The 18,398-nt window shown below is 50.3% G+C and overlaps 1 protein-coding gene across 1 annotated transcript; it reads left to right on the plus strand.

The window, feature by feature from the left end:
* Positions 1-2,895: 2,895 nt before the first annotated feature.
* B9d1 (B9 domain containing 1) lies at positions 2,896-16,983 on the plus strand. The gene is made up of 7 exons (XM_027922301.3): positions 2,896-3,061; positions 4,635-4,703; positions 8,009-8,120; positions 12,334-12,430; positions 12,812-12,874; positions 16,242-16,309; positions 16,682-16,983. Exons 1-7 carry the CDS (start codon positions 2,999-3,001, stop codon positions 16,798-16,800), a joined length of 591 nt encoding a protein of 196 aa, XP_027778102.1. The 5' UTR covers positions 2,896-2,998; the 3' UTR covers positions 16,801-16,983.
* Positions 16,984-18,398: the final 1,415 nt, after the last annotated feature.

The following is an 18,398-nucleotide window of genomic DNA, read 5'->3' on the forward strand; positions in this document are numbered from 1 at the left end:
CAGATTTCAAACTGGAGGGGTGAGTGGGAGCTAGGCTACAGAGGTCAGCAGGGGATGGATGGCAGGTTTGCAGGGCCCCAGGACCCAGAACTGAGTCCTGAGGCCTCATTCTTCTAAGATGTAGGGCCCAGACACATGGCCTTGGCGGGCAAGCATCTTCCTAGACAACCGTTACCCCTGTGAGGGAGCCCTCATCTCGCGAGACTGGGTGCTCACAAGTGTCAGCTGCTTTGGCAGGGGCAGCTCAGGGTGGTTGACAGCTGGTCCAGGATGGAGGCCCTCCACCTCCCCTTTACCCACTTTTTTCCACAGCTGGCCTCAGTCTCACTTCATCATGACCCTGGGTCCAAATCAATTGTGGTTGGACACGTGTGAGATCAAGTCTGGCACAGAGGAGCTGCTTCTGTTCCCAGAAGCCCCCAGTGGCTCTGGGTTTGGTGGTCTGGCCCTGGCACAAATACCAAAACTTCTATTTCTCAACAATTCTGTGCAGCCTGTCCCTCTGGCCACCCGGCCTCGATCTTTCCTTCTGTGGGGGGAGTGCCACGCCCAAGGGTTTGGACCTGATATTCGTAAGGATGGGAGCAGAGGCCGGGGATGGTTGAGAGTGGTGGTAAATGCTGGGTTGGAGGAGGTAGCCAGGATGAAGCTGGGGAGTTTTCAGGGGTAATAATCCTCAGAGTCCCTGAGCCCCAGAGAATGGGCTTGTCATGGACAGCTGCCTGTTAGCACCACAGATATGGAGATGCAGGGGGAGAGGATGGGAGGGACACCCGGCTCTGCCTCAATCTGCTTCCAGCCCCATCTCTGTATGAGCAGTTTACACTGAACACTACCTTGCCAGCCTCAGTGCGTTCCACATCCTGATGGTCTTCAAGCCTTCCTGATGGTACTATGTGAGAGTTCAGTAGAGGAGGGGTTGTATTAAGAGTGAGGAGGCAATGGGGAGTGTCAAGGAGGACCGAAGGGAGCCCAGGAAGGTGGCTAGGGGCAGGAAGCCAGAGGGCTGGAGGGGGTGTGGGTAGGAAAGTTTGGCATATATTAATAACCAGCCAAGCTGGACTGGTGCACAACCTGAAAGTCTGCCTGGGCTGAAGTTCTGCCTCCACCTCATGCAGATTCCTATGTCCCACCCTGCGAGCTGCACAGTATTCAACTGTTGCACATCACAGACTGCAGATGGGTCTTTCTTTGCCAATCTAACTGCCCCATACTTGATGATGTTCTGCCTTAGGGCTCCCAGTGCACAAGGCCTCCTGAAGATCCACCTGAACTGGTGGTAAGGATTCCAGAAAGTCCTGAGACTCCTTGCTCAAAGTCCCTTCTAATACCATTAGCCTCAGACCAGCCACCTTCCCACCCTACTCTGGTGTTTCCAATTCCCCAACACCCAGGAATCAGACTTATCTATACCCCTGAGAGTCATCCAAAGCTTCTGCCTATTGGTAAGATTCCCCCATTATGTAACCAGGTTCCAAACTACTGGCTGTCCCCAGTTTTTTGATAATGCAAGCATTTTGCCAAATTTTGTGCAATACCAAGCCTCAAAGCCCACAGTAAGGAAAGTTGAGTGAAGCTGGTAGAATCTGTGGGAGAAAGCATTGTAACTGCCAAGCTTTGGTGTGAGAAGGAGAGGAAGGGGGTATGAGCAAGTCCCTGGGGAGTTAGACAGTTCTTCCCCTGGGAACATGTGTGGCACTCGGGTCCCAAATTATCTGGCAACTCCTTGTATTAGATGTGTGACCCCTGGTTACCCACAGCACCCCCCTATCAGGTATCCTTGCTCACCTAGCAGGGGGAGGGCTTCATTTGTTCAGGGCTGGGATGTAACCACACGGTCTCTCTCCTACACAGGTGGCTATTGGGACTCCCTCGGTCTGCAGGGTGTGATGAACTGGAGTCCCTGATGGCAGCCAGGTCTCCCTTGACATCTACACATCTGTTCCTCCCCTGATTTCCTGGATCCTAGATAAGATCTCTAATGTTCTCTTTGACACCTCCACCAGGAGGCACCCTTGGATCTAGCCCAGAACTGGGCATTAGAAGAGTGACAGTCTTGTGAACCCATGGGTGTGAATCATGAATTGGCTACTGAAGTGCTGCTGTGATTGTCACCTCTCCTAAAACGGAGATGAAATCAGTTATTCATTCACTCAACAAGTGGTTACCGGGTGTTTACTATGTGCCAGGCAACGAGGATGCAAGACTGATGTGGTCTCTGGACTCGGGGCTAGCATTCTAGTAGCAGAGGCAAGTATCAGCCCTAATTATAACAATAAATAAATGTGGAAATACAAACTCTGGTGAGCTCCAAGAGCCGCTGGATCCTTGTGTTAACAGCAACACCCCTACTGGGGAGGGGTGTTGGTGGCCGGGGAGTAACTGTGATTTGAAGAGTCCTGACAGATCCGTGAGCCCTGGCTGAGTGCGGTGCCAGGTGCTGACCCTCGGTGGGTCTCAGCTTCATCAGTTTCACACCAAGGACCTTGGATGAAGGACTCTTGAAGTCCCTTCCAAGTTTGTTTAATAAACACTTTCCAGGACGAGGGTCTCAAAAGCCATAAAGGCACATACCCTTTGTCTGAGGCCAGGATCTGCTTGGTTCTAAGCACCCCACCTTCAGCTTTAACCCCTACGGCTTGTGGTCGCTCTGAGCACTGCAGCATCCTCCCTCCGCTTGGGTCTTTTGCATTCTTCGGGGTAGTGCACAGCGACACCTAGAGGCTAATGAGCATATGTTTTTTTTAACACATGGCTTCCGGCAGGCTTAAATTTGGCCAAGCTCCTCCCCTTCTAGTCCCGCCCTTCACAAGTCCCGCCCCCAGAGAGCACCCTCTGCGCCTGCGCAGCATTCCACACCCGACACTCTCTTTCGCGAAATTGCAGCTGCCAACAAACGTGTCCCTTGCGCCACGCCGTCTGTTTCCACAGCGACCCGGATGCCTCTTAGCAGCCGCGCTTGCGGCCAGGGTGGGTCTCACGAGCCCCGAGCCCTGCGATGGCGGCAGCGAGTCCTAGCGTCTTCTTACTCATGGTCAACGGGCAGGTGGAGAGCGCCCAGGTGAGCAGCCAAGGACCCCCGCCCGGGCCTGCCCCCAGTGTCCCCCCAGGACCCTTTCCGCAAGCCCGCGGGGCTGGAGAGCCGCCGTGTCATTCCGCGGAATCTCTCTCAGTTACGCGGGGAGGAGAACCAGAACTTGAAGCTGGGCGCCAAGTTGCTGGGGATCCTTAGCTACGACGTGCAGGAGTGAAAACAGACCTCGAGAGGTTGAGCTGGTCCGTAGGCTGCACGCGGCCAAGCCTGTGGCTCCGGGCTTGAATCGTGGCCACTTGGTTGAGTCACTGGCAGGAGCCTCCGGGGAATAATGGGAGCTGCGGTGGCCCAACTAGGACGCAGGGCCGCTTCCCAGAGTGAATGTGCCTGGGACGTCAGGACCGCGCCCCATCCTGGAACTTGGGTTAGAATCTGATGCTTGGATGAGTCAGATTCAACCTTGACGGCTTGGAATGATCCAGGGGGCGTGTGCCTGTCAGATCAAAGGGACGCTACTCTTCACCCCCTACACTTTATAAGAACCATTTATTACAAATAAATAAAGGCCAACATTCACCAAGTACTCACTATGTACCAGACTCAGCATTCAACACTGTTCTTCATAACAGTCCTTTGGTCACCATTGTATCCCCAGCACCCAGAAGACTCAATAAGGTATTACTAACATTCCCACTTTACAGCTGGGAAAACTTGCCAGGAGTAAAGGTGAGATTTGATCCCAGGCCTCTCTGACAGCTTTACTACACTGTCCTTCCAAGCTGTTTGTTGGAGGTGATGGTTTAGAGATAGCTTTCCCAGGCTTGATGCTCAGTAGGTTTTTTTGTCTGCCTTTCTGTTTCATCAGGATATTGCTCCATATGCCTACCCTGTCCACCCCAACTTTGGCCTATTGCCCAGTCTTATCCCCATTTCCTTCTGTCCCTTTCAGGGCTGGGTGCTCTCAGAACTTTCCACCCCCCATTATTCCTCTTTCTCTTCTTTGAACCCCTCCCTGTCCTCAAGCCCTTAGATCCAGCCATATACATATGCTCTGCGATCTGATTGGCTCCCTGGATTTTCAGACCTTTTGCATCAACCCCATTCCCTTAGATCTTGTCTGTGCCCACCCCTGTATCAGGCACTGGGTACACAGAAAGGCATGAAATCTGTTGGCTCTTCACAGGTAAATGGAGTGACAGACATTGGCATAAGTATCCAGTGCCTTAATGGAGGGAAGTACAGAGGCTGATGGAACCAAGAAGTGACCCTTAAGTCAGACTGGGAGTCAAGGCAGGCTCCCTCAAGGGTGTTTTGAAGAATGAGTAGGAGTTTGCCCGATGATGGAATGGGAAGGGCATATCAGACAGAAGACAGAAACAGCAAAGAGGTTCAGGGGCAGTGACAGCCCAGGACTCTTCCCTCAGACTCTCTCATCTCAGTCTCCAGCCTCTGCTGAACTCCATGTCTACATCCCCAGCTGTCTCTTAGACCCCGCCCCTGGTGCCTCACGTTCACAGTTCCTATCATCTTCACTAGCATAGCCAATGTGCAGGACTCAGCTTGAACCCCAATAAACAGAGTCACTGTGGTTTTTCCGCAGTTTCCAGAGTATGACGACCTCTACTGCAAGTACTGCTTTGTGTACGGACAGGACTGGGCCCCCACGGCGGTAAGCTGGACTCTTGGTCCTCCTTTACTCACAGGCTTTATGACTGTTAGGGTTTCTGAAGGTGTCCATCACACCCTCCCCCTCCCTTCCAGAATCAACTGAGAGGTAGACACAAGGTCAGAAGGAATCCAAACATTTGTTCCTGGTAAAGCTGGAGAAGAGAGCACAGCTACCATGGAGCATCCCGGAAGTGTGCAATTACCCACATACTTTACCTTGTGAGTTCACCCATGTCAGCAAAGAGGAAAATTGAACAGTGCAGGCAGTTCAGCCCTAGAGAGCTGTCTTGGTGGTAACCAAAGCCAGACAAAAGTCCCTATCTTCCTGAGTATACATCCTTGGGATGGGGAGGATGGATAATAATTAGTACAATATTGTGGTGTGTTAGCTAATGAAAAGCACAGGGGGTAAATGAAGTCAGGACACAGGAGGTATAAAGGAAAAGAGGGAGGCTGGAACAAGGTAGCCAGGAAAGGCCTCACCAAGGAGATCACTTTTGAGTAAAGATCTGATGGATCTGGTTTTGGTCACCACTGTATCCCCAGCACCCAGAGGACTCCATAATAGTTATTCAGTGAATGGCTACCGGCAAATAATATTTGCATGTCAGTTGTCCAGAAGAGGAAAGTGAGGCTTAGAAAGATTACATAAGTTGGCCTCCACTTCTTAAACTGATGTGAGGATTAAACAATGTTTTACAAACAGAAAAGGAAGTAAGGAAACAAGCTCTGTGGAAAATACTTTCTAGAGGGAAGAAGCAGAGAGTACAAAGGCCCTGAGGTCAGAGTGTTCCTGGCATGTTTAAGGACAGCACGGAGGCTAGTGTGGCCAGTGAACCAAGTGAGCAAGGAGGAGATAACTGGAGATGAAGTGGGGAGGCACAGGAACAGATCTTGTAGGGCTCAGTGGGTCAGGATAGGGACCAGGACCTTTCTCAGGGGGAGATGGGACCCCATCAGAGTTTTGAATAGAAGAAAAAGCTCCCTCTGGAGCTGGGTGTGATGGGACATACCTGTAATCCCACTGCCTCTGCAGGCTGAGGCAGAGGATTGCAAGTTGGAGGCCAGCCTCCGCAGCTTAGTGAGACCCTGTCTCAAAATTTAAAAGGGCTGGGGGTGGGGGTGGGGGCTGGAGCTGTGGCTCAGTGGTAGAGCGCTTGCCTAGCATGCCGGAGGCACTGCGTTCTATTCCAAGCACCACATAAAAATAAATAAATAAAATGAAGGTCCATCAACAACTAAAGAAAAAAATTATAAAAAAGGGCTAGGGGTATAGCTTAATGGTAGAGCACCCCTGGTACAATCCCTAGCCCCCCCACCCCCCAGAAGATGTTCCTCTGGCTTCTATGCTAAGACTAGACTGGGAGCAAGGACTAGAGCAGGGAAACCAGTTGACTGCTACAGTAACACACATGAGAGAATGGTGGCAACAATGGCGGTGATGAGAGGTGGTTCGATTTCACAGAGCCACCAAGTTGTCCTGTTGAACAGAGGTAGAGTTTGAGATAAAGAGGAGTGAAGAATAAGACCAAGGCTTAGCCTAAGCACCTAGAAGTAGCATAGCCATTGTCTTTCTGCAAGAAGACTATGGATAGAAGTCTAATGATTCTTGGGAATCATCACCATATGACCACAGTGAAAGCCATTAAACCAAGGAGATCACCATGTACAGGTAAAGGAGCAGTCAAAGATGTAGCTCAGGACACTGTGACATTATAGAGGGACCACCAGGTTGACTGATCAGGAGCCACCATGAATTACAAAGCCCTATAGGTGATGGCACAGTGATGGACTCTGTAATCCTAATGACTCAGGGGGCTGATGCAGGAGGACTGCAAGTTTGAGGCCAGCCTCAGCAACTTAGTGAGACCCTGTCTCAAAATAAAAATAAAAAGGTCTTGGGATATAGCTCAGTGGTAAAGTACCCCGGGTTTAATCCCCAGTACAAAAAAAGAAAGAGCCAAAAAACAAAGCCCCATGACACTATGGTGCCTCCAGAAACCAAGGGAAGAAAAAATATCAAGAAGCACATTGGTCAGTTATGGTGACACCAACTACTCAAAATATTCCTAGAGGTCCTAGGCCAAAGGTCTGACTCCGGGGGTCCCAACAAATCAGGCCTGGCCACTCACCCATTACAAAAAGTAATGATGAATAGCAGGAAGGAAACTTGACTCAATATGGCCATATTGGGGAGATAAGTGAGATGAAGCATCTTAACCCAGGGGTACTGCCATGAGCTTCCAGATTATATAGGTAAGGGAGCCAAAAGTAGGTCTAGTCAAGCAGCTTGAGTCAAATGGTGGTCCAGTTGATCATTATCTCAGGATTGGGGGTGGGAAGCTTGTGGGGATAAGAAAGTTGCTGTTAACAGGGGAGTAGTTTCTACTTATTGGAAGATGTTTCCCAACCAGGCCTGTTCCTGGAATCCAGGGTGACTCAGGGAGGAGACAGATGCAAAATGGGGGCAGAGATACATTTGCAGGCACAAATGAGGAGTCCAGTGTTTTTTGGCAAAAGCAGCCTCTGAGTCCTCATGATCGGAAGACTGAGGCAGGAGGATCATTTGAGCCCAGGAATTTGGGCCAGTTCTGGGCAACATAGCAAGACTCCACCTCAAAAACAAACTAACAACCAAAAAAAAAAAAAAAACATGGAGGAGAAGGAGAGAAAGAGGAAGAAGATCAACAACTTCCAGAATCACTAGTTCTGTCAAATGCTGCTAATGGGTCAAGTAGAATGAGGACAGAAAAATGACTTGGAGACAGCAATGTCAAGGCCACTGTTGTTATTCATAAAAACCCCTTTGGTACAGTGATGGAGCCAGACTGGAACAGGTTCCTGTAAGAATGGCCAGTAACTCCCAGCAGAGGACAGACTGCAGCCAGTGAGGGCAACAGCTCTTTCTTTCAAGGAGTTTGCTGTATGGGAAGCAAAAAATGGGTAGGTAGAGGGGAAAGTAGAGTCAAAAGACTGTGGTGGAAAAATAATGCACATATATGGGAATGACCTAGGAGGACTAGTGCTATAGGAGTGAGAGTACAAACACTGCCACTGCCACTTCCTGCCATAGCAAGAGTAGATCAAGTACCTGGTGAAGGGCTGGCCTCTGGGGTCACCACATCCTGATGGGGGACTCTGCATAAAGTTTCCAGGCCTAGGAGGCTCTCCATTCCCTCTGGAGGTTCAGGTTTGGGTAGAAGGTAGATGAAAAAGCAGTCCTTCTGACTGCCTGCCCGAGATAAGGGGTGGGAGCTGTGTGATGCCTTCATCTCAGGCCAGCTGTCACTGTCATTGTCCCCACAGGGTCTAGAAGAGGGGATCTCACAGATCACATCCAAGAGCCAAGATGTGCGGAGAGTGCTTGTGTGGAACTTCCCCATCGATGTCACCTTTAAGAGCACCAACCCCTATGGCTGTGAGTCTGGGGGGCCCTGCAGTGACGGGGGGGTGGGGTGGGGGGGTGGTGGCTGGAGCTGTTACACGTTGCCCCAGGACAGCCTCTGCGTCACCTTGCACACCACTGTCCACGTCAGATCCTCACTCCTGTCATCTGGGCACCAGCTTTTGATGCACTTGCCCATTTAGTGCCACTTCTTCCTTACTCCCCCTTCTGAGTTTATTTGCTGCATGTTGTGCTGTGACTTCTGAAAGTTCAGAGGTGGGTCAGGTTAGGCCAACTTGAGAGGAAACCTTAAAGAGCTGCCCTGTTGTAAGGAGAGATGGAAACTGAGCTACCTCAGGATTGCAGCCCCTGATTTGGGATTAAAGTTCAAGACTATTACAGCCCAGCACCTAGAAAAAGCAAATAAGAAATCTCTTTGGAAATTACTTCCATGTTGTTGTTGTTTTTTTTTCAAAAATAGTTTTTGGTATTCAATAAAGAGGCACACAGGAATCAAGACAATATGAATGATAACTAGCAAAAATAAGATAGTATCTCCAGATACTGGAAGGTCAAGTACATTCTTAACATGATCAAAAGAGATAAAACACAGTACTTTCATGCTCTGCATAATGATACTTCTGTCAGCAATGGACTGCTTAAATGATGGTGGTCCCAGAAGATTACATTGGAGCTGTAAAACTTTGCCTAGTATTTTTACTGTACCTTTTCTATGTTTAGACTTTTTTTTAAATTGGATCCAGGGACACTTTACCCCTGAGCTACATCCCCAGCCCTTTTTTTAAATTATTATTATTATCATTATTATTTTGATACTGGGTGATGAACCCAGAGGCACTCAACCATTGAGCCATATCTCCAGCCCTCTTGTATCTTATTTACAGACAGGGTCTCACTGAGTTGCTTAGGGCCTTGCTAAATTGCTGCAGCTAGCTTTGAACTCTTGATCCTCCTGCTTTAGATTCCCAAGCCACTGGGATTATAGGCATGCGCCACTGCACCTGGCTTATTTTATTTTCAGACAGGGTCTCACTAACTGCCAAAGCTAGCCTTGAATTTGTGATCCTCCTATGACTGCAGCCTCCTGAGTTCCTGGGATTACAGTCATGTGCCACCACGCCCAGACTGTTTTACACAAACTCATACAAGAGAATTGAAAATCCCAGAGGCTAGGGAGGCTGAGGCCAGAAGATTGTGAGTTCAAAGCCAGCCTCAGCAACTTAGCAAGGCCCTAAGCAACTCAGCAAGACCCTGTCTCTAATAAAATACAAAGACACTGGGAATGTGGCTCAATGGTTAAGTGCCCCTGGGTTCAATACCCGGTACGCCCCCCACCCCCCCAAAATTTGATTTCTGTGTGCTAGCAATAAATTTTAAAATGGTATTTAAAAAATATATTCTTTACAGGGCTGGGGATGTAACTCAGTGATAGCATGCCTGCATAGCATGCATGAGGCCCTGGGTTTACTCCCCAGTACATACCAAAAACAACAAAGATTATGTAATTTATAATAATATCAAAGTTAACTGGTTCTACCAGATATCAAACGTCAACTATAAAGCAGTTATACTATTACAATAATAAGATAGTGTAAATGGTTTGGGCATGGGAAGAGATAAGCATATTCCTAGAGAGCACCAGGACAGACTTAAGTTTATGTAGAGTTGATTCACAACTAAGGTGGCATTGCAGAGTGGGAAGGAAAAGAGGACCTTTTCAATAAATGGTGGTGAGACAGTTCGATACACATAGAAAAGATGAATACTGACCTCAGGTGAATCTAACCATGAAAGCAAAACAAGCTTTGGGAGGATAGCCAGTGGCCATGATACTAAAGTAAGGGAAGGTGTTCCAGGAGCATTCTGTAATGGAGGAACCAATGAAGTTGACCATATTAAAATTAAGAGCTTCTGTTCATCAAAAGACATTAAAAGTGCATAGGTAAAAGTAAAGGTGTGGTTTCTACCACTCTCAGTGGTAGAGCGCTCACCTAGCACGTGTAAGGCCCTGGGTTCAATCCTCAGCACCACATAAAAATAAATAAATAGATAGATAAATAAATAAATAGAATTAGGACTCACACACATCCGTACTATAAATCAGTAAGAAAGCGGCCATCTAGTAGAAAACTGGGCAAGAGATTTGAACAGGGTTAGCTTTTTTGTTGTTGTGACCAAAATACCTGACAAGAACAACTTTGAGAACAAAAAGTTTATGTTGAACTCACATGCATGGGATTAATTAAACTCAATTGCTCTGGACCCAAAAGGGCCACAGGGAAGATGCCCCTTTCCAGAAGATGCCCCTAGTCATCCACCCCCTCCAGCCACGCCCCACGTGCCTACATTTACCACCCACAGTCCATTTCAAACTAGGATGCACTGATTAGGTTACAGCTCTCACAGTCCATCCATCTTACCTGGGAATATTTCTGCATTAACACAGGAGCTTTGGGATCCACCAGATATCCAAACTACAAAAAGCAGGTTCTTTACAAAAGAAGACATTCAAGTGAACAAGAAACAGGGGAAAGTCTCAACCTTATTAAGAAAATCTTTAAAATACTTGGGGGCAGGAAATGTAGCTCACTATTAGAGCACTTGCCTTACCTGTGGGGCCCTGGGTTTGATCCCAGGTGGACGGCCACTTTCTTGCTGATTATACTATGGATGCATGTGAATCCTGTGACTTGTCTTTGCACTTTTAATGTCTTCTGATGAACAGAAGCTCTTAATTAATGCCTGTAATCCCATGAGCAAGAAGAGATAACAAAAAAGAAAGAAAATGTAAATTAAAGCCACAGTGACCTCCCACTGTTCACTCCCCAGAGTAGCTAAAGTTTAAAGAAAGATATGCCAAGACCAGTGAGGGTGTTGAGTAGTAAGGACTCAGCAAGCACTGCTGGTGAGCGGGACATGTTGACACCATCCTGTTGGAAAACAGATATGCAGGCCTGCTCTGTGCAATTCCCTTCTTGGGTTTATACCCAACAGAAGGGTGCACAGAGCCTGTGCAAATATGGTTAGCACCTCACTGCTTATAACAGCCCCCAAAGAAGAACTAGCATGAACAGTTAATGCCTTATATTCCAATGGTGGAATATTATACAGCATCAGAAATGAACAAACCCCTGTAAATGAAACCATTGGGTGAATCTCACAAATATAACCTTGAATTAAGGAGTCTGGGTATAAAAATGTATATACTGTATGATTCTTTTTATATAAAATTAAACAGTGGGTAAAACTGAAGTACTGTGTTTGGAATACATTCTTTGGCAGGGAAAGCTTAAAGAAAAGTGAAGGTGTGGTTTCATAAAATTCAGAATTGCAGTCATCTTTGGTGCAGGAGCAATGATAGGAAGAGAACAAACACCTCTGTAATAATAATCGAGGGCTTTCTATGCACTAGAAACTATTCCAAGGGATTTGTTGTTGTGGCTGTACTGGGGACTAAAGTCAGGGGCATTCTACCACTGAGCTACCTCCCTTTTCATTTTATAGAGACAGGGTCTCACTAAGTTGCCTCCAACTTGCTATCCCCCTGTTCTAGCCTTCTGAGTAGCTGAGATTACAGGCACGTGCCACCAGTCCCAGCTACCAATGATTTAGAGATAAGCCAAGGAGCTGAGAGGTTAGATAACTTGCCTGAGGTTGCTCAGTAGTAGCTGCAGGTTGTAAACTTGGCCAGCCCATACACATAGAGACAGAGGAACTAATTAGGTGAAGGCACTTGATGGACCTTCTTTGGTGTCAACAGGATACAGAGGAAAGAACATTCTAAGTGTAACTTAGTATAAAGGGAGATACTTGCAAGTCCTCTGTCTTAGACATCTCCAAGAGAGCGCCCTCCACCAGGGCCAATCAGAGCAACAGAGGGCCAGTTTCTCTTACGCTGGGAGCTTCATCTCTGATGGAGGTGGTCACACTCAGGTATAATCTAATGGGCTCCTGGGTTCTGAAGCATTTCTGTATCCATCAAGTGTCAGAGCTGGGACAGCATTTTGGCTTCATCTCCCCATGCCCAAGTACCAGCAGAGGCACGGGAAATAGCAGGGTGGGCAGAAGCCCTCAGTGCAGTTGAGGTTTTCATATCCCTTCCTCAAGCAATCTCCTGTCCCCAAGGCTTTGAGTGCCATCCTCTGACTCAGCTGGACACACTCTGTTGCCTGCCTTGCACCTCTCCTGATTCCCACCTGCTGACCCTGGTCTTGTCTTTCCCAAGGGCCTCAGATCGTGCTCAGTGTGTATGGACCAGACGTGTTCGGGAATGATGTGGTCCGTGGCTATGGGGCGGTGCACGTGCCTTTCTCTCCTGGCCGGTAGGTCCTAGAATCCCTGGGCCACAGCCTGTACCTCATGGGTCCTTCATTCCTACTCTTCAGGTTTGTCCTGAGGCAGCCATCCCTGCCTTTTCCATCTTGAGCTCAGACTGGGTCTCCAGCGCCTGGGCAGCTCAGCATGGAATGTGGTTGGTGTGGCCTTTCTGGAAAGAGGCCATAGTGTGAGGCTCGCACTGTCAGCAGACACAGGTGGGGAGGGGAGGAAATGGGTCCTGAAAAGAAAAGGACTCTGACCTCTATAAGGCTGCAGCCACGCAGCCTGATCTGTGAGGATTCCCACTCACGGCCTGGTGGAGGCTCTGGAAGGGCCTTTACTTTCCTGTTCCTCAATATATCCATGTGGGAACATATTCGTTACAGGCACAAAAGGACCATCCCCATGTTTGTGCCAGAGTCTACGTCTAAACTGCAGAAGTTCACAAGGTGAGTTCTCTACCTGTAGTTAGATCACCTCCTGTTCTAGTGGGTCAGTGGCTGTCATAATCCATCCCTGGTGATGTGCCTGGAAACCTGCCAGGCCTTCGGGCTGCCCCATATACTGGGGACAAATGGGTACAGGTCCCCAGGATTTGGGGGCTGCTCAGTTACCAATAACTTTTTTGGCAGCATAAGGCTGTGCACTTTGATGTTGTTTGTTTTGCTGTTTATTTTATTTTTTGGTACTGGGAATTGAACCCAGGAGCGTTCTTCCACTGAGCAGCATCCCAGGCCTTTTAACTTTGAGACAGGTTCTCACTAAATTGCTGAGGCTAGCCTGCAACTTGCAAACCTCCCTGCCTCAGCCTCCCTCATAGCTGGGATCACAGGCATGTGCCACCACAGTGACAAGCAGTGCATTTTTACTCTGTGCTCTGTTAAAACTTTGTGTCAGATGGAGCAGAGGAAAAACTCGTGTCTGAAGGGAAAATGCTCACTCCAGAGTGTGACACCAGGTACAATCCAGCAGTGGGAGTCTTCCTTCCTAAAACAGTAACAATAATCCCCGGAAGCTTTTATCAGTCAGCTACTAAATCCTTTATGTGTGGGAGCCTCAGGGAGAAGGAAGCATTTGAGCAAAGACAAGTGGAGCCAAGCGGCCACCCTGGGAAGACATGGGGGCAGAATGTTTCAGGCACAAGGAACAGCAAGCACTGGCTGTTCCCTGAGGAGAGCGTGGGCTTAGTGCATTAGGAGCAGCCAGGTTGCTATGGCCAGTAAGTGTCAAGGTGGCGGAGTGTTGGGGAGACATCAGGAAGGCAGGGAGGGTCTTGTGGAGAGAGCCCAGGGGACAGATGCTGGAGGAAGCCCAGTGGGAAAGACTCTTATCCCCTACCACATGTAGGTAGGCACTTAGAAGGCGAACCAGGCCTCAGCTGACTGCCTGGGGATTGCAGATGGAAGTGCCCCTCTGCTCACATGGGTACAAGCCACCACTGCTTCCCGGCAGGTTGACAAGAAATGAAGGACCACCAGGGTCCCCAAGCAGCAACCAGCAAGTGGCCTCCTGCAACCTGGCCAGGAGTTGAGTGGGACCTGGTCAAACCCTGCCGGGAAGAGGGACAGCTCAGAGCAGAGGAAGCCATGCTGAGCTTTGAGGTCTGTAGGGAGGAGGAACAATGTTCTCCACTAGCCTCAGGTCAAGGATTGGGAGCCCACTGCCCCTAGGATCCCCTCTGGGAGTCTACCAGGTGGGAAAGGGCTGCTTAGCTAGATGCCCTGGGTCAGTGTCAGTTGGAGGTGCAATACCCACCCCCAGGGGTGTCCAGAAAACCTGGGAATGTCATCAGGCTTGGGGAAGGGCTTTGAGAGTCCTCATAGCCATCCTGCCACAGTGTTGCTCTGCTCCGCAGCCTCCAAAGGGAGAGTTTGGGCCTCCTGATGAGGTCCCTGAGGAATGTGTTCCATGCTGAGGAGGGAGGCCTGACAGCCAGCAGAGCAAGTGATCATCTTGCCTCTACCTGAGGGATGGCAGCTCAGTGCAGTGCCATTTCCTGCCCTTTGCACAGGCTCTCAACTGTTCAAGGCAGTGTGTGCTGCATTACGAAAACAGTGCAGTATAGGGGCACATGCCTGTAACCCAGCAGCTTGGCAGGAGGACCGCAGGTCTGAAGTCAACCTCAGCAACTTAGTGAGGCTGTAAGCAACGGAGCAAGACCCTGTCTCAAAATAAAAAGGGCTGGGATGTGGCTCAGTGGTTAAGCACCTCTGGGTTCAATCCCCAGTGACAAAATTTTTAAAAAAAATTTACATAAACAGGAGGTTCTGGTTAGTGAAGTATGATGACAGAATCTTCTTGGATGTAGTATCCATGGAGATGCAGTCCATCGGTCGGTCCCTCAGGAGCATCCTCCAGAAGCTCCCTTCTCTGCTGTTCTACTACCCTCCCCCATCCAGCTTCCTTCAGCTGCTGATTGGTCCTCAGGGTGGGACTGGTCCCCCTGGCTCAGCCCTCAGCCACCTGTGAGGTGCATGCTGTTAGAGCCTTGTTCTGTGATGAAGATAGGCACAGAGGGGTGGGGCCCCACCCATCCAGTCTCCTGGAATGGACAGCTGCCGGCAGGAACTCTGGCTTCCCTGTACCACTCTGTCCCTCTCCTCAGAGCCTGGAGTCAGTGAGCAACGCTCCCTTGCTCTGGTCTCCACACAACCTCCTGTCCTGCAGCCTTGTAGAACCTGCAGACAGAGCTCTGAGCCCCAAGAACAGAGCCATGCTGGCACCAGGGAAGGGGGTGGGCAGTGGTGTGGCTCGTCACCGTTACCAGGGGGCCTGCCTGGCACTGCTCGTGGTGAGGACAGAGGCTCGAAGGCACGTGAGTTGTTCTCGGGTGACCAAGCTGGGAAGAATCTGCGTCTGCCTGACCCACCCAGCTGGGAATAATGCACCTTGTTTGGCTGAGTGGGTGTGGCTGTGTCCGAGGTGCAGCCTTCATGCTCAGTCCTGAGGCCCTGGAGCTGCCAGGGGAGAGGCAAGTGGTTCCTAGCTACCCTGTCCCTGCCCTGCCACTGCAGAACTGTGGCCTGGAGAGTCACCGGGCATTTGTAGAGCAAAGCTCCTGTGAGGGGAAACTTGACTGCTGGGGCCAGAACCTGTGGCTGAGTGCTGCCCTTAGCAGGGCCTGCCTGCGGAGTCACTACCATGGCTGCCGCTCAGAGCATCCCAGGGCCAGTTCCTACCAAGGAAGGGTAATGTTCAGATGGCAGTTGACAGAGTGCCCTCACCTCACAACCCCAAGAGGAAGGTACCAATATTATCCTCATTTTACACTTGACGAAATTGAGATGAGAAGTGACTTGTCCTAGGATCCCACACTACTCAGGGATGAAACTGAGGAGTAGATCTGGCCCCTCTTTCAAGTGGGGCCCTCCTTCCCAGGGATACTGGAGTTATGCTGTCCTCTCCCCCAAAGTTAGCTGTCAGCTTTCAGGGATTTCCACCTGGGTTCAGGCTCTACCTAGCCCAGCCCAGCCTCACCCCTCAGCTTTCGTCCCTCGTGACTGTGACTTAGACCCACGGAAGACTGAGCCAGAAAAGCCTAACACCAGGCATGGGGCTGCAGAACACCTGAGACCTGGCAGAAGCCCTAGTAGGCTTCCAGTGGCCCTGAGGCCCAGACAAGAGACACCACCACTCTTGGTGTCCAGTTGGACAGAGGGAGGTTGGGCCCAGGGAGATTCTGCCCAGGTCCTGGCTCATAGGGGATACATTGGAGGAGAGATACTGGGTTTTGAAGCCTAGAGAGCCCATTGCCGGTATCTGAGACCAGAATTCCCAGGCAGGGCCCTGCTCACCCATGTTTTCCTGTGTTCCCAGCTGGTTCATGGGACGGCGACCCGAATACACAGACCCCAAGGTGGTGGCTCAGGGTGAAGGCCGGGAAGGTAAAGCTTGGTGCCCTCCACCCCCATCCCCAGCCCGGAGGCAGGTTGGAGCCTGGGGAGGGACTAGGTGGGTCTCGAGCCCAGGATACTTGGAAAGAGATTGGGGATGAAGGCCAGGGATCTGCCAGGCACCTGCAACCTGGTACTTGCAGGAGCTAGCCTGAGAATTTTCCAAGAGCACCTCCCAGATGAGCGCCTGGTTGGAGCAGAGGGCTTGCCATGTCATTTACCCCACTGCAGCCCTTTGAATCCCCATGAGCACTGCCATCCTCATTTTACAGAAGAGAATATTAAGGCTGAGAGAGAAACTCAAAGTATCCTGGGCTTGTCTGCCCCAGCCCAGCCTGGTTGATGTTGCCCCTCTGTTTCCAGTGACCCGGGTCCGTTCTCAGGGCTTTGTTACCCTCCTCTTCAATGTGGTGACCAAGGACATGAGAAAGCTGGGCTACGACACTGGACCTGTGGACACACAGGGGCCCAGCCTGCCATAGGACATCCCCCTGGAGAAGGCATCTTCCACCTGCCCACCCCAAGTCTGGCCTGGTCGGCCCTCAAATGACCAAGAGCTTCTTTTCAGAGTTAGCCACAGCCTAAAGTGCAGCCTGGTGCTGTCGGGGGTTTGGGGACAATAAGATTGTTTTGTATAATAAAGTATTACATTTTCAGAAAGCCTAGCTGCCTTCTCTCCCTTTTAGTACCTCCTGCCATGGGAGTAGGTCACTGGGCTGTGGCCTCCAGACCTCTCTCCTCCCCAGTCCTTCAGGGCACTGTGAGAGGTGAAAACTGCAGTGTGAGAGGTGAAAACACCAGGATGGCCAGTCAGGACCAGAGCTTTGATGTAACACTGGCTCTGCTGCTTACAGCCAGGGTGTGGCCTTTTTGACACCTCAGTACTCATCTCTAAAATGGACACGTCACCCACCTCAGGTATGAAGTAGAGTCACTTGCTCAATGCCTGACGCTGTGCCAATTGCACCCCATGACTACCTGCCTCCTTGGGCAAGGAGAAAGTCCTGTTGGCAGGAGTTTGATGGCAAGATACCCTGAGGACAGTGACCCCCAGCCTGCCCTCTTCCTGCCTCCCCCACACAGCCTGAGGACAGAGTCTGGAAACCTTCCAAAGGTGGGAGGCTGCTCACTGAAATGCAACTTTCTGGAAAATCCCGCAGCCCAACACCCCTGGCATCCATGGGGTCCTGGGCCACCTGCAACAGGTCTCTGTGACCATAGCAGGAATGCCAAAGACTGAGCCTCCTCACCCCCACGCGCATGTCCTGGCATATCATGAGGCAGCATCTCCTGCCGCCTCAGGTGAGCCTCCAGAGATGAGCAGTAGAACTGTCCCTGCCCAGTCCCTGAGCTCTCCTTAGCATGCACACTGCTCTGGCCTGGACACTACCCTCAGCAGGATGTAGGACAGCTCCCATCTCCCCACCTGCAGACTGCGAGACTCACAGCTGCATGTGGCCCCGGACCATCATTGGCACTTGCCCAAAGACCCTCTTCCCCGACCCTTTCTCTCTCAGGACACACCTGTCTCCTTCCCCCAACTCACTGTGCATTCTGGAACTCCGTATCTGTCAACAAATATTCCTGGCACCAAACATCATCTCTGAATGGAAAGCGTCCTGCCTTCCAAAACCTGCCCTGCCCCCATAGCCCCCCTGAACGGTATCTTTCTCTTTTCACCACTGGCCCAGAGATAGAATGTGTCTTTGCTCTTCAGCATTCCAGACCACCACCTCCTTCCTGAAGGCCAAGCCATCAGACCACATCACCATCAGTGTCCACCAAGGTGTGCCTACATGGATCACTTACTCTGCAGCTATTCTTAGTGGCATCATGGTCTTTGAGGATGATCCCTCAAACACTTTTGGCCACTTCTTCAACCTCCTCACTTACAGTGATCTTTTCCTCTATGCCTCAGTTCCCATTTCTGTGGTCAGAGCTGCTTGGTACCAACAACTGCATCACCTGCAAAACCTGGATCTGAGCTTCCCTTTCTTAGACAACTGTTTCCATTGTGGTCCTTCCCTGGGGCTCTCAAGCCAACAGCCCTTCATCCCATTCAGGACCTCCAAGCCACTTG

The sequence above is a fragment of the Marmota flaviventris genome, chromosome 17 (assembly GCF_047511675.1).
Source record: "Marmota flaviventris isolate mMarFla1 chromosome 17, mMarFla1.hap1, whole genome shotgun sequence".
NCBI classification, from domain to species: Eukaryota; Metazoa; Chordata; class Mammalia; order Rodentia; family Sciuridae; genus Marmota; species Marmota flaviventris.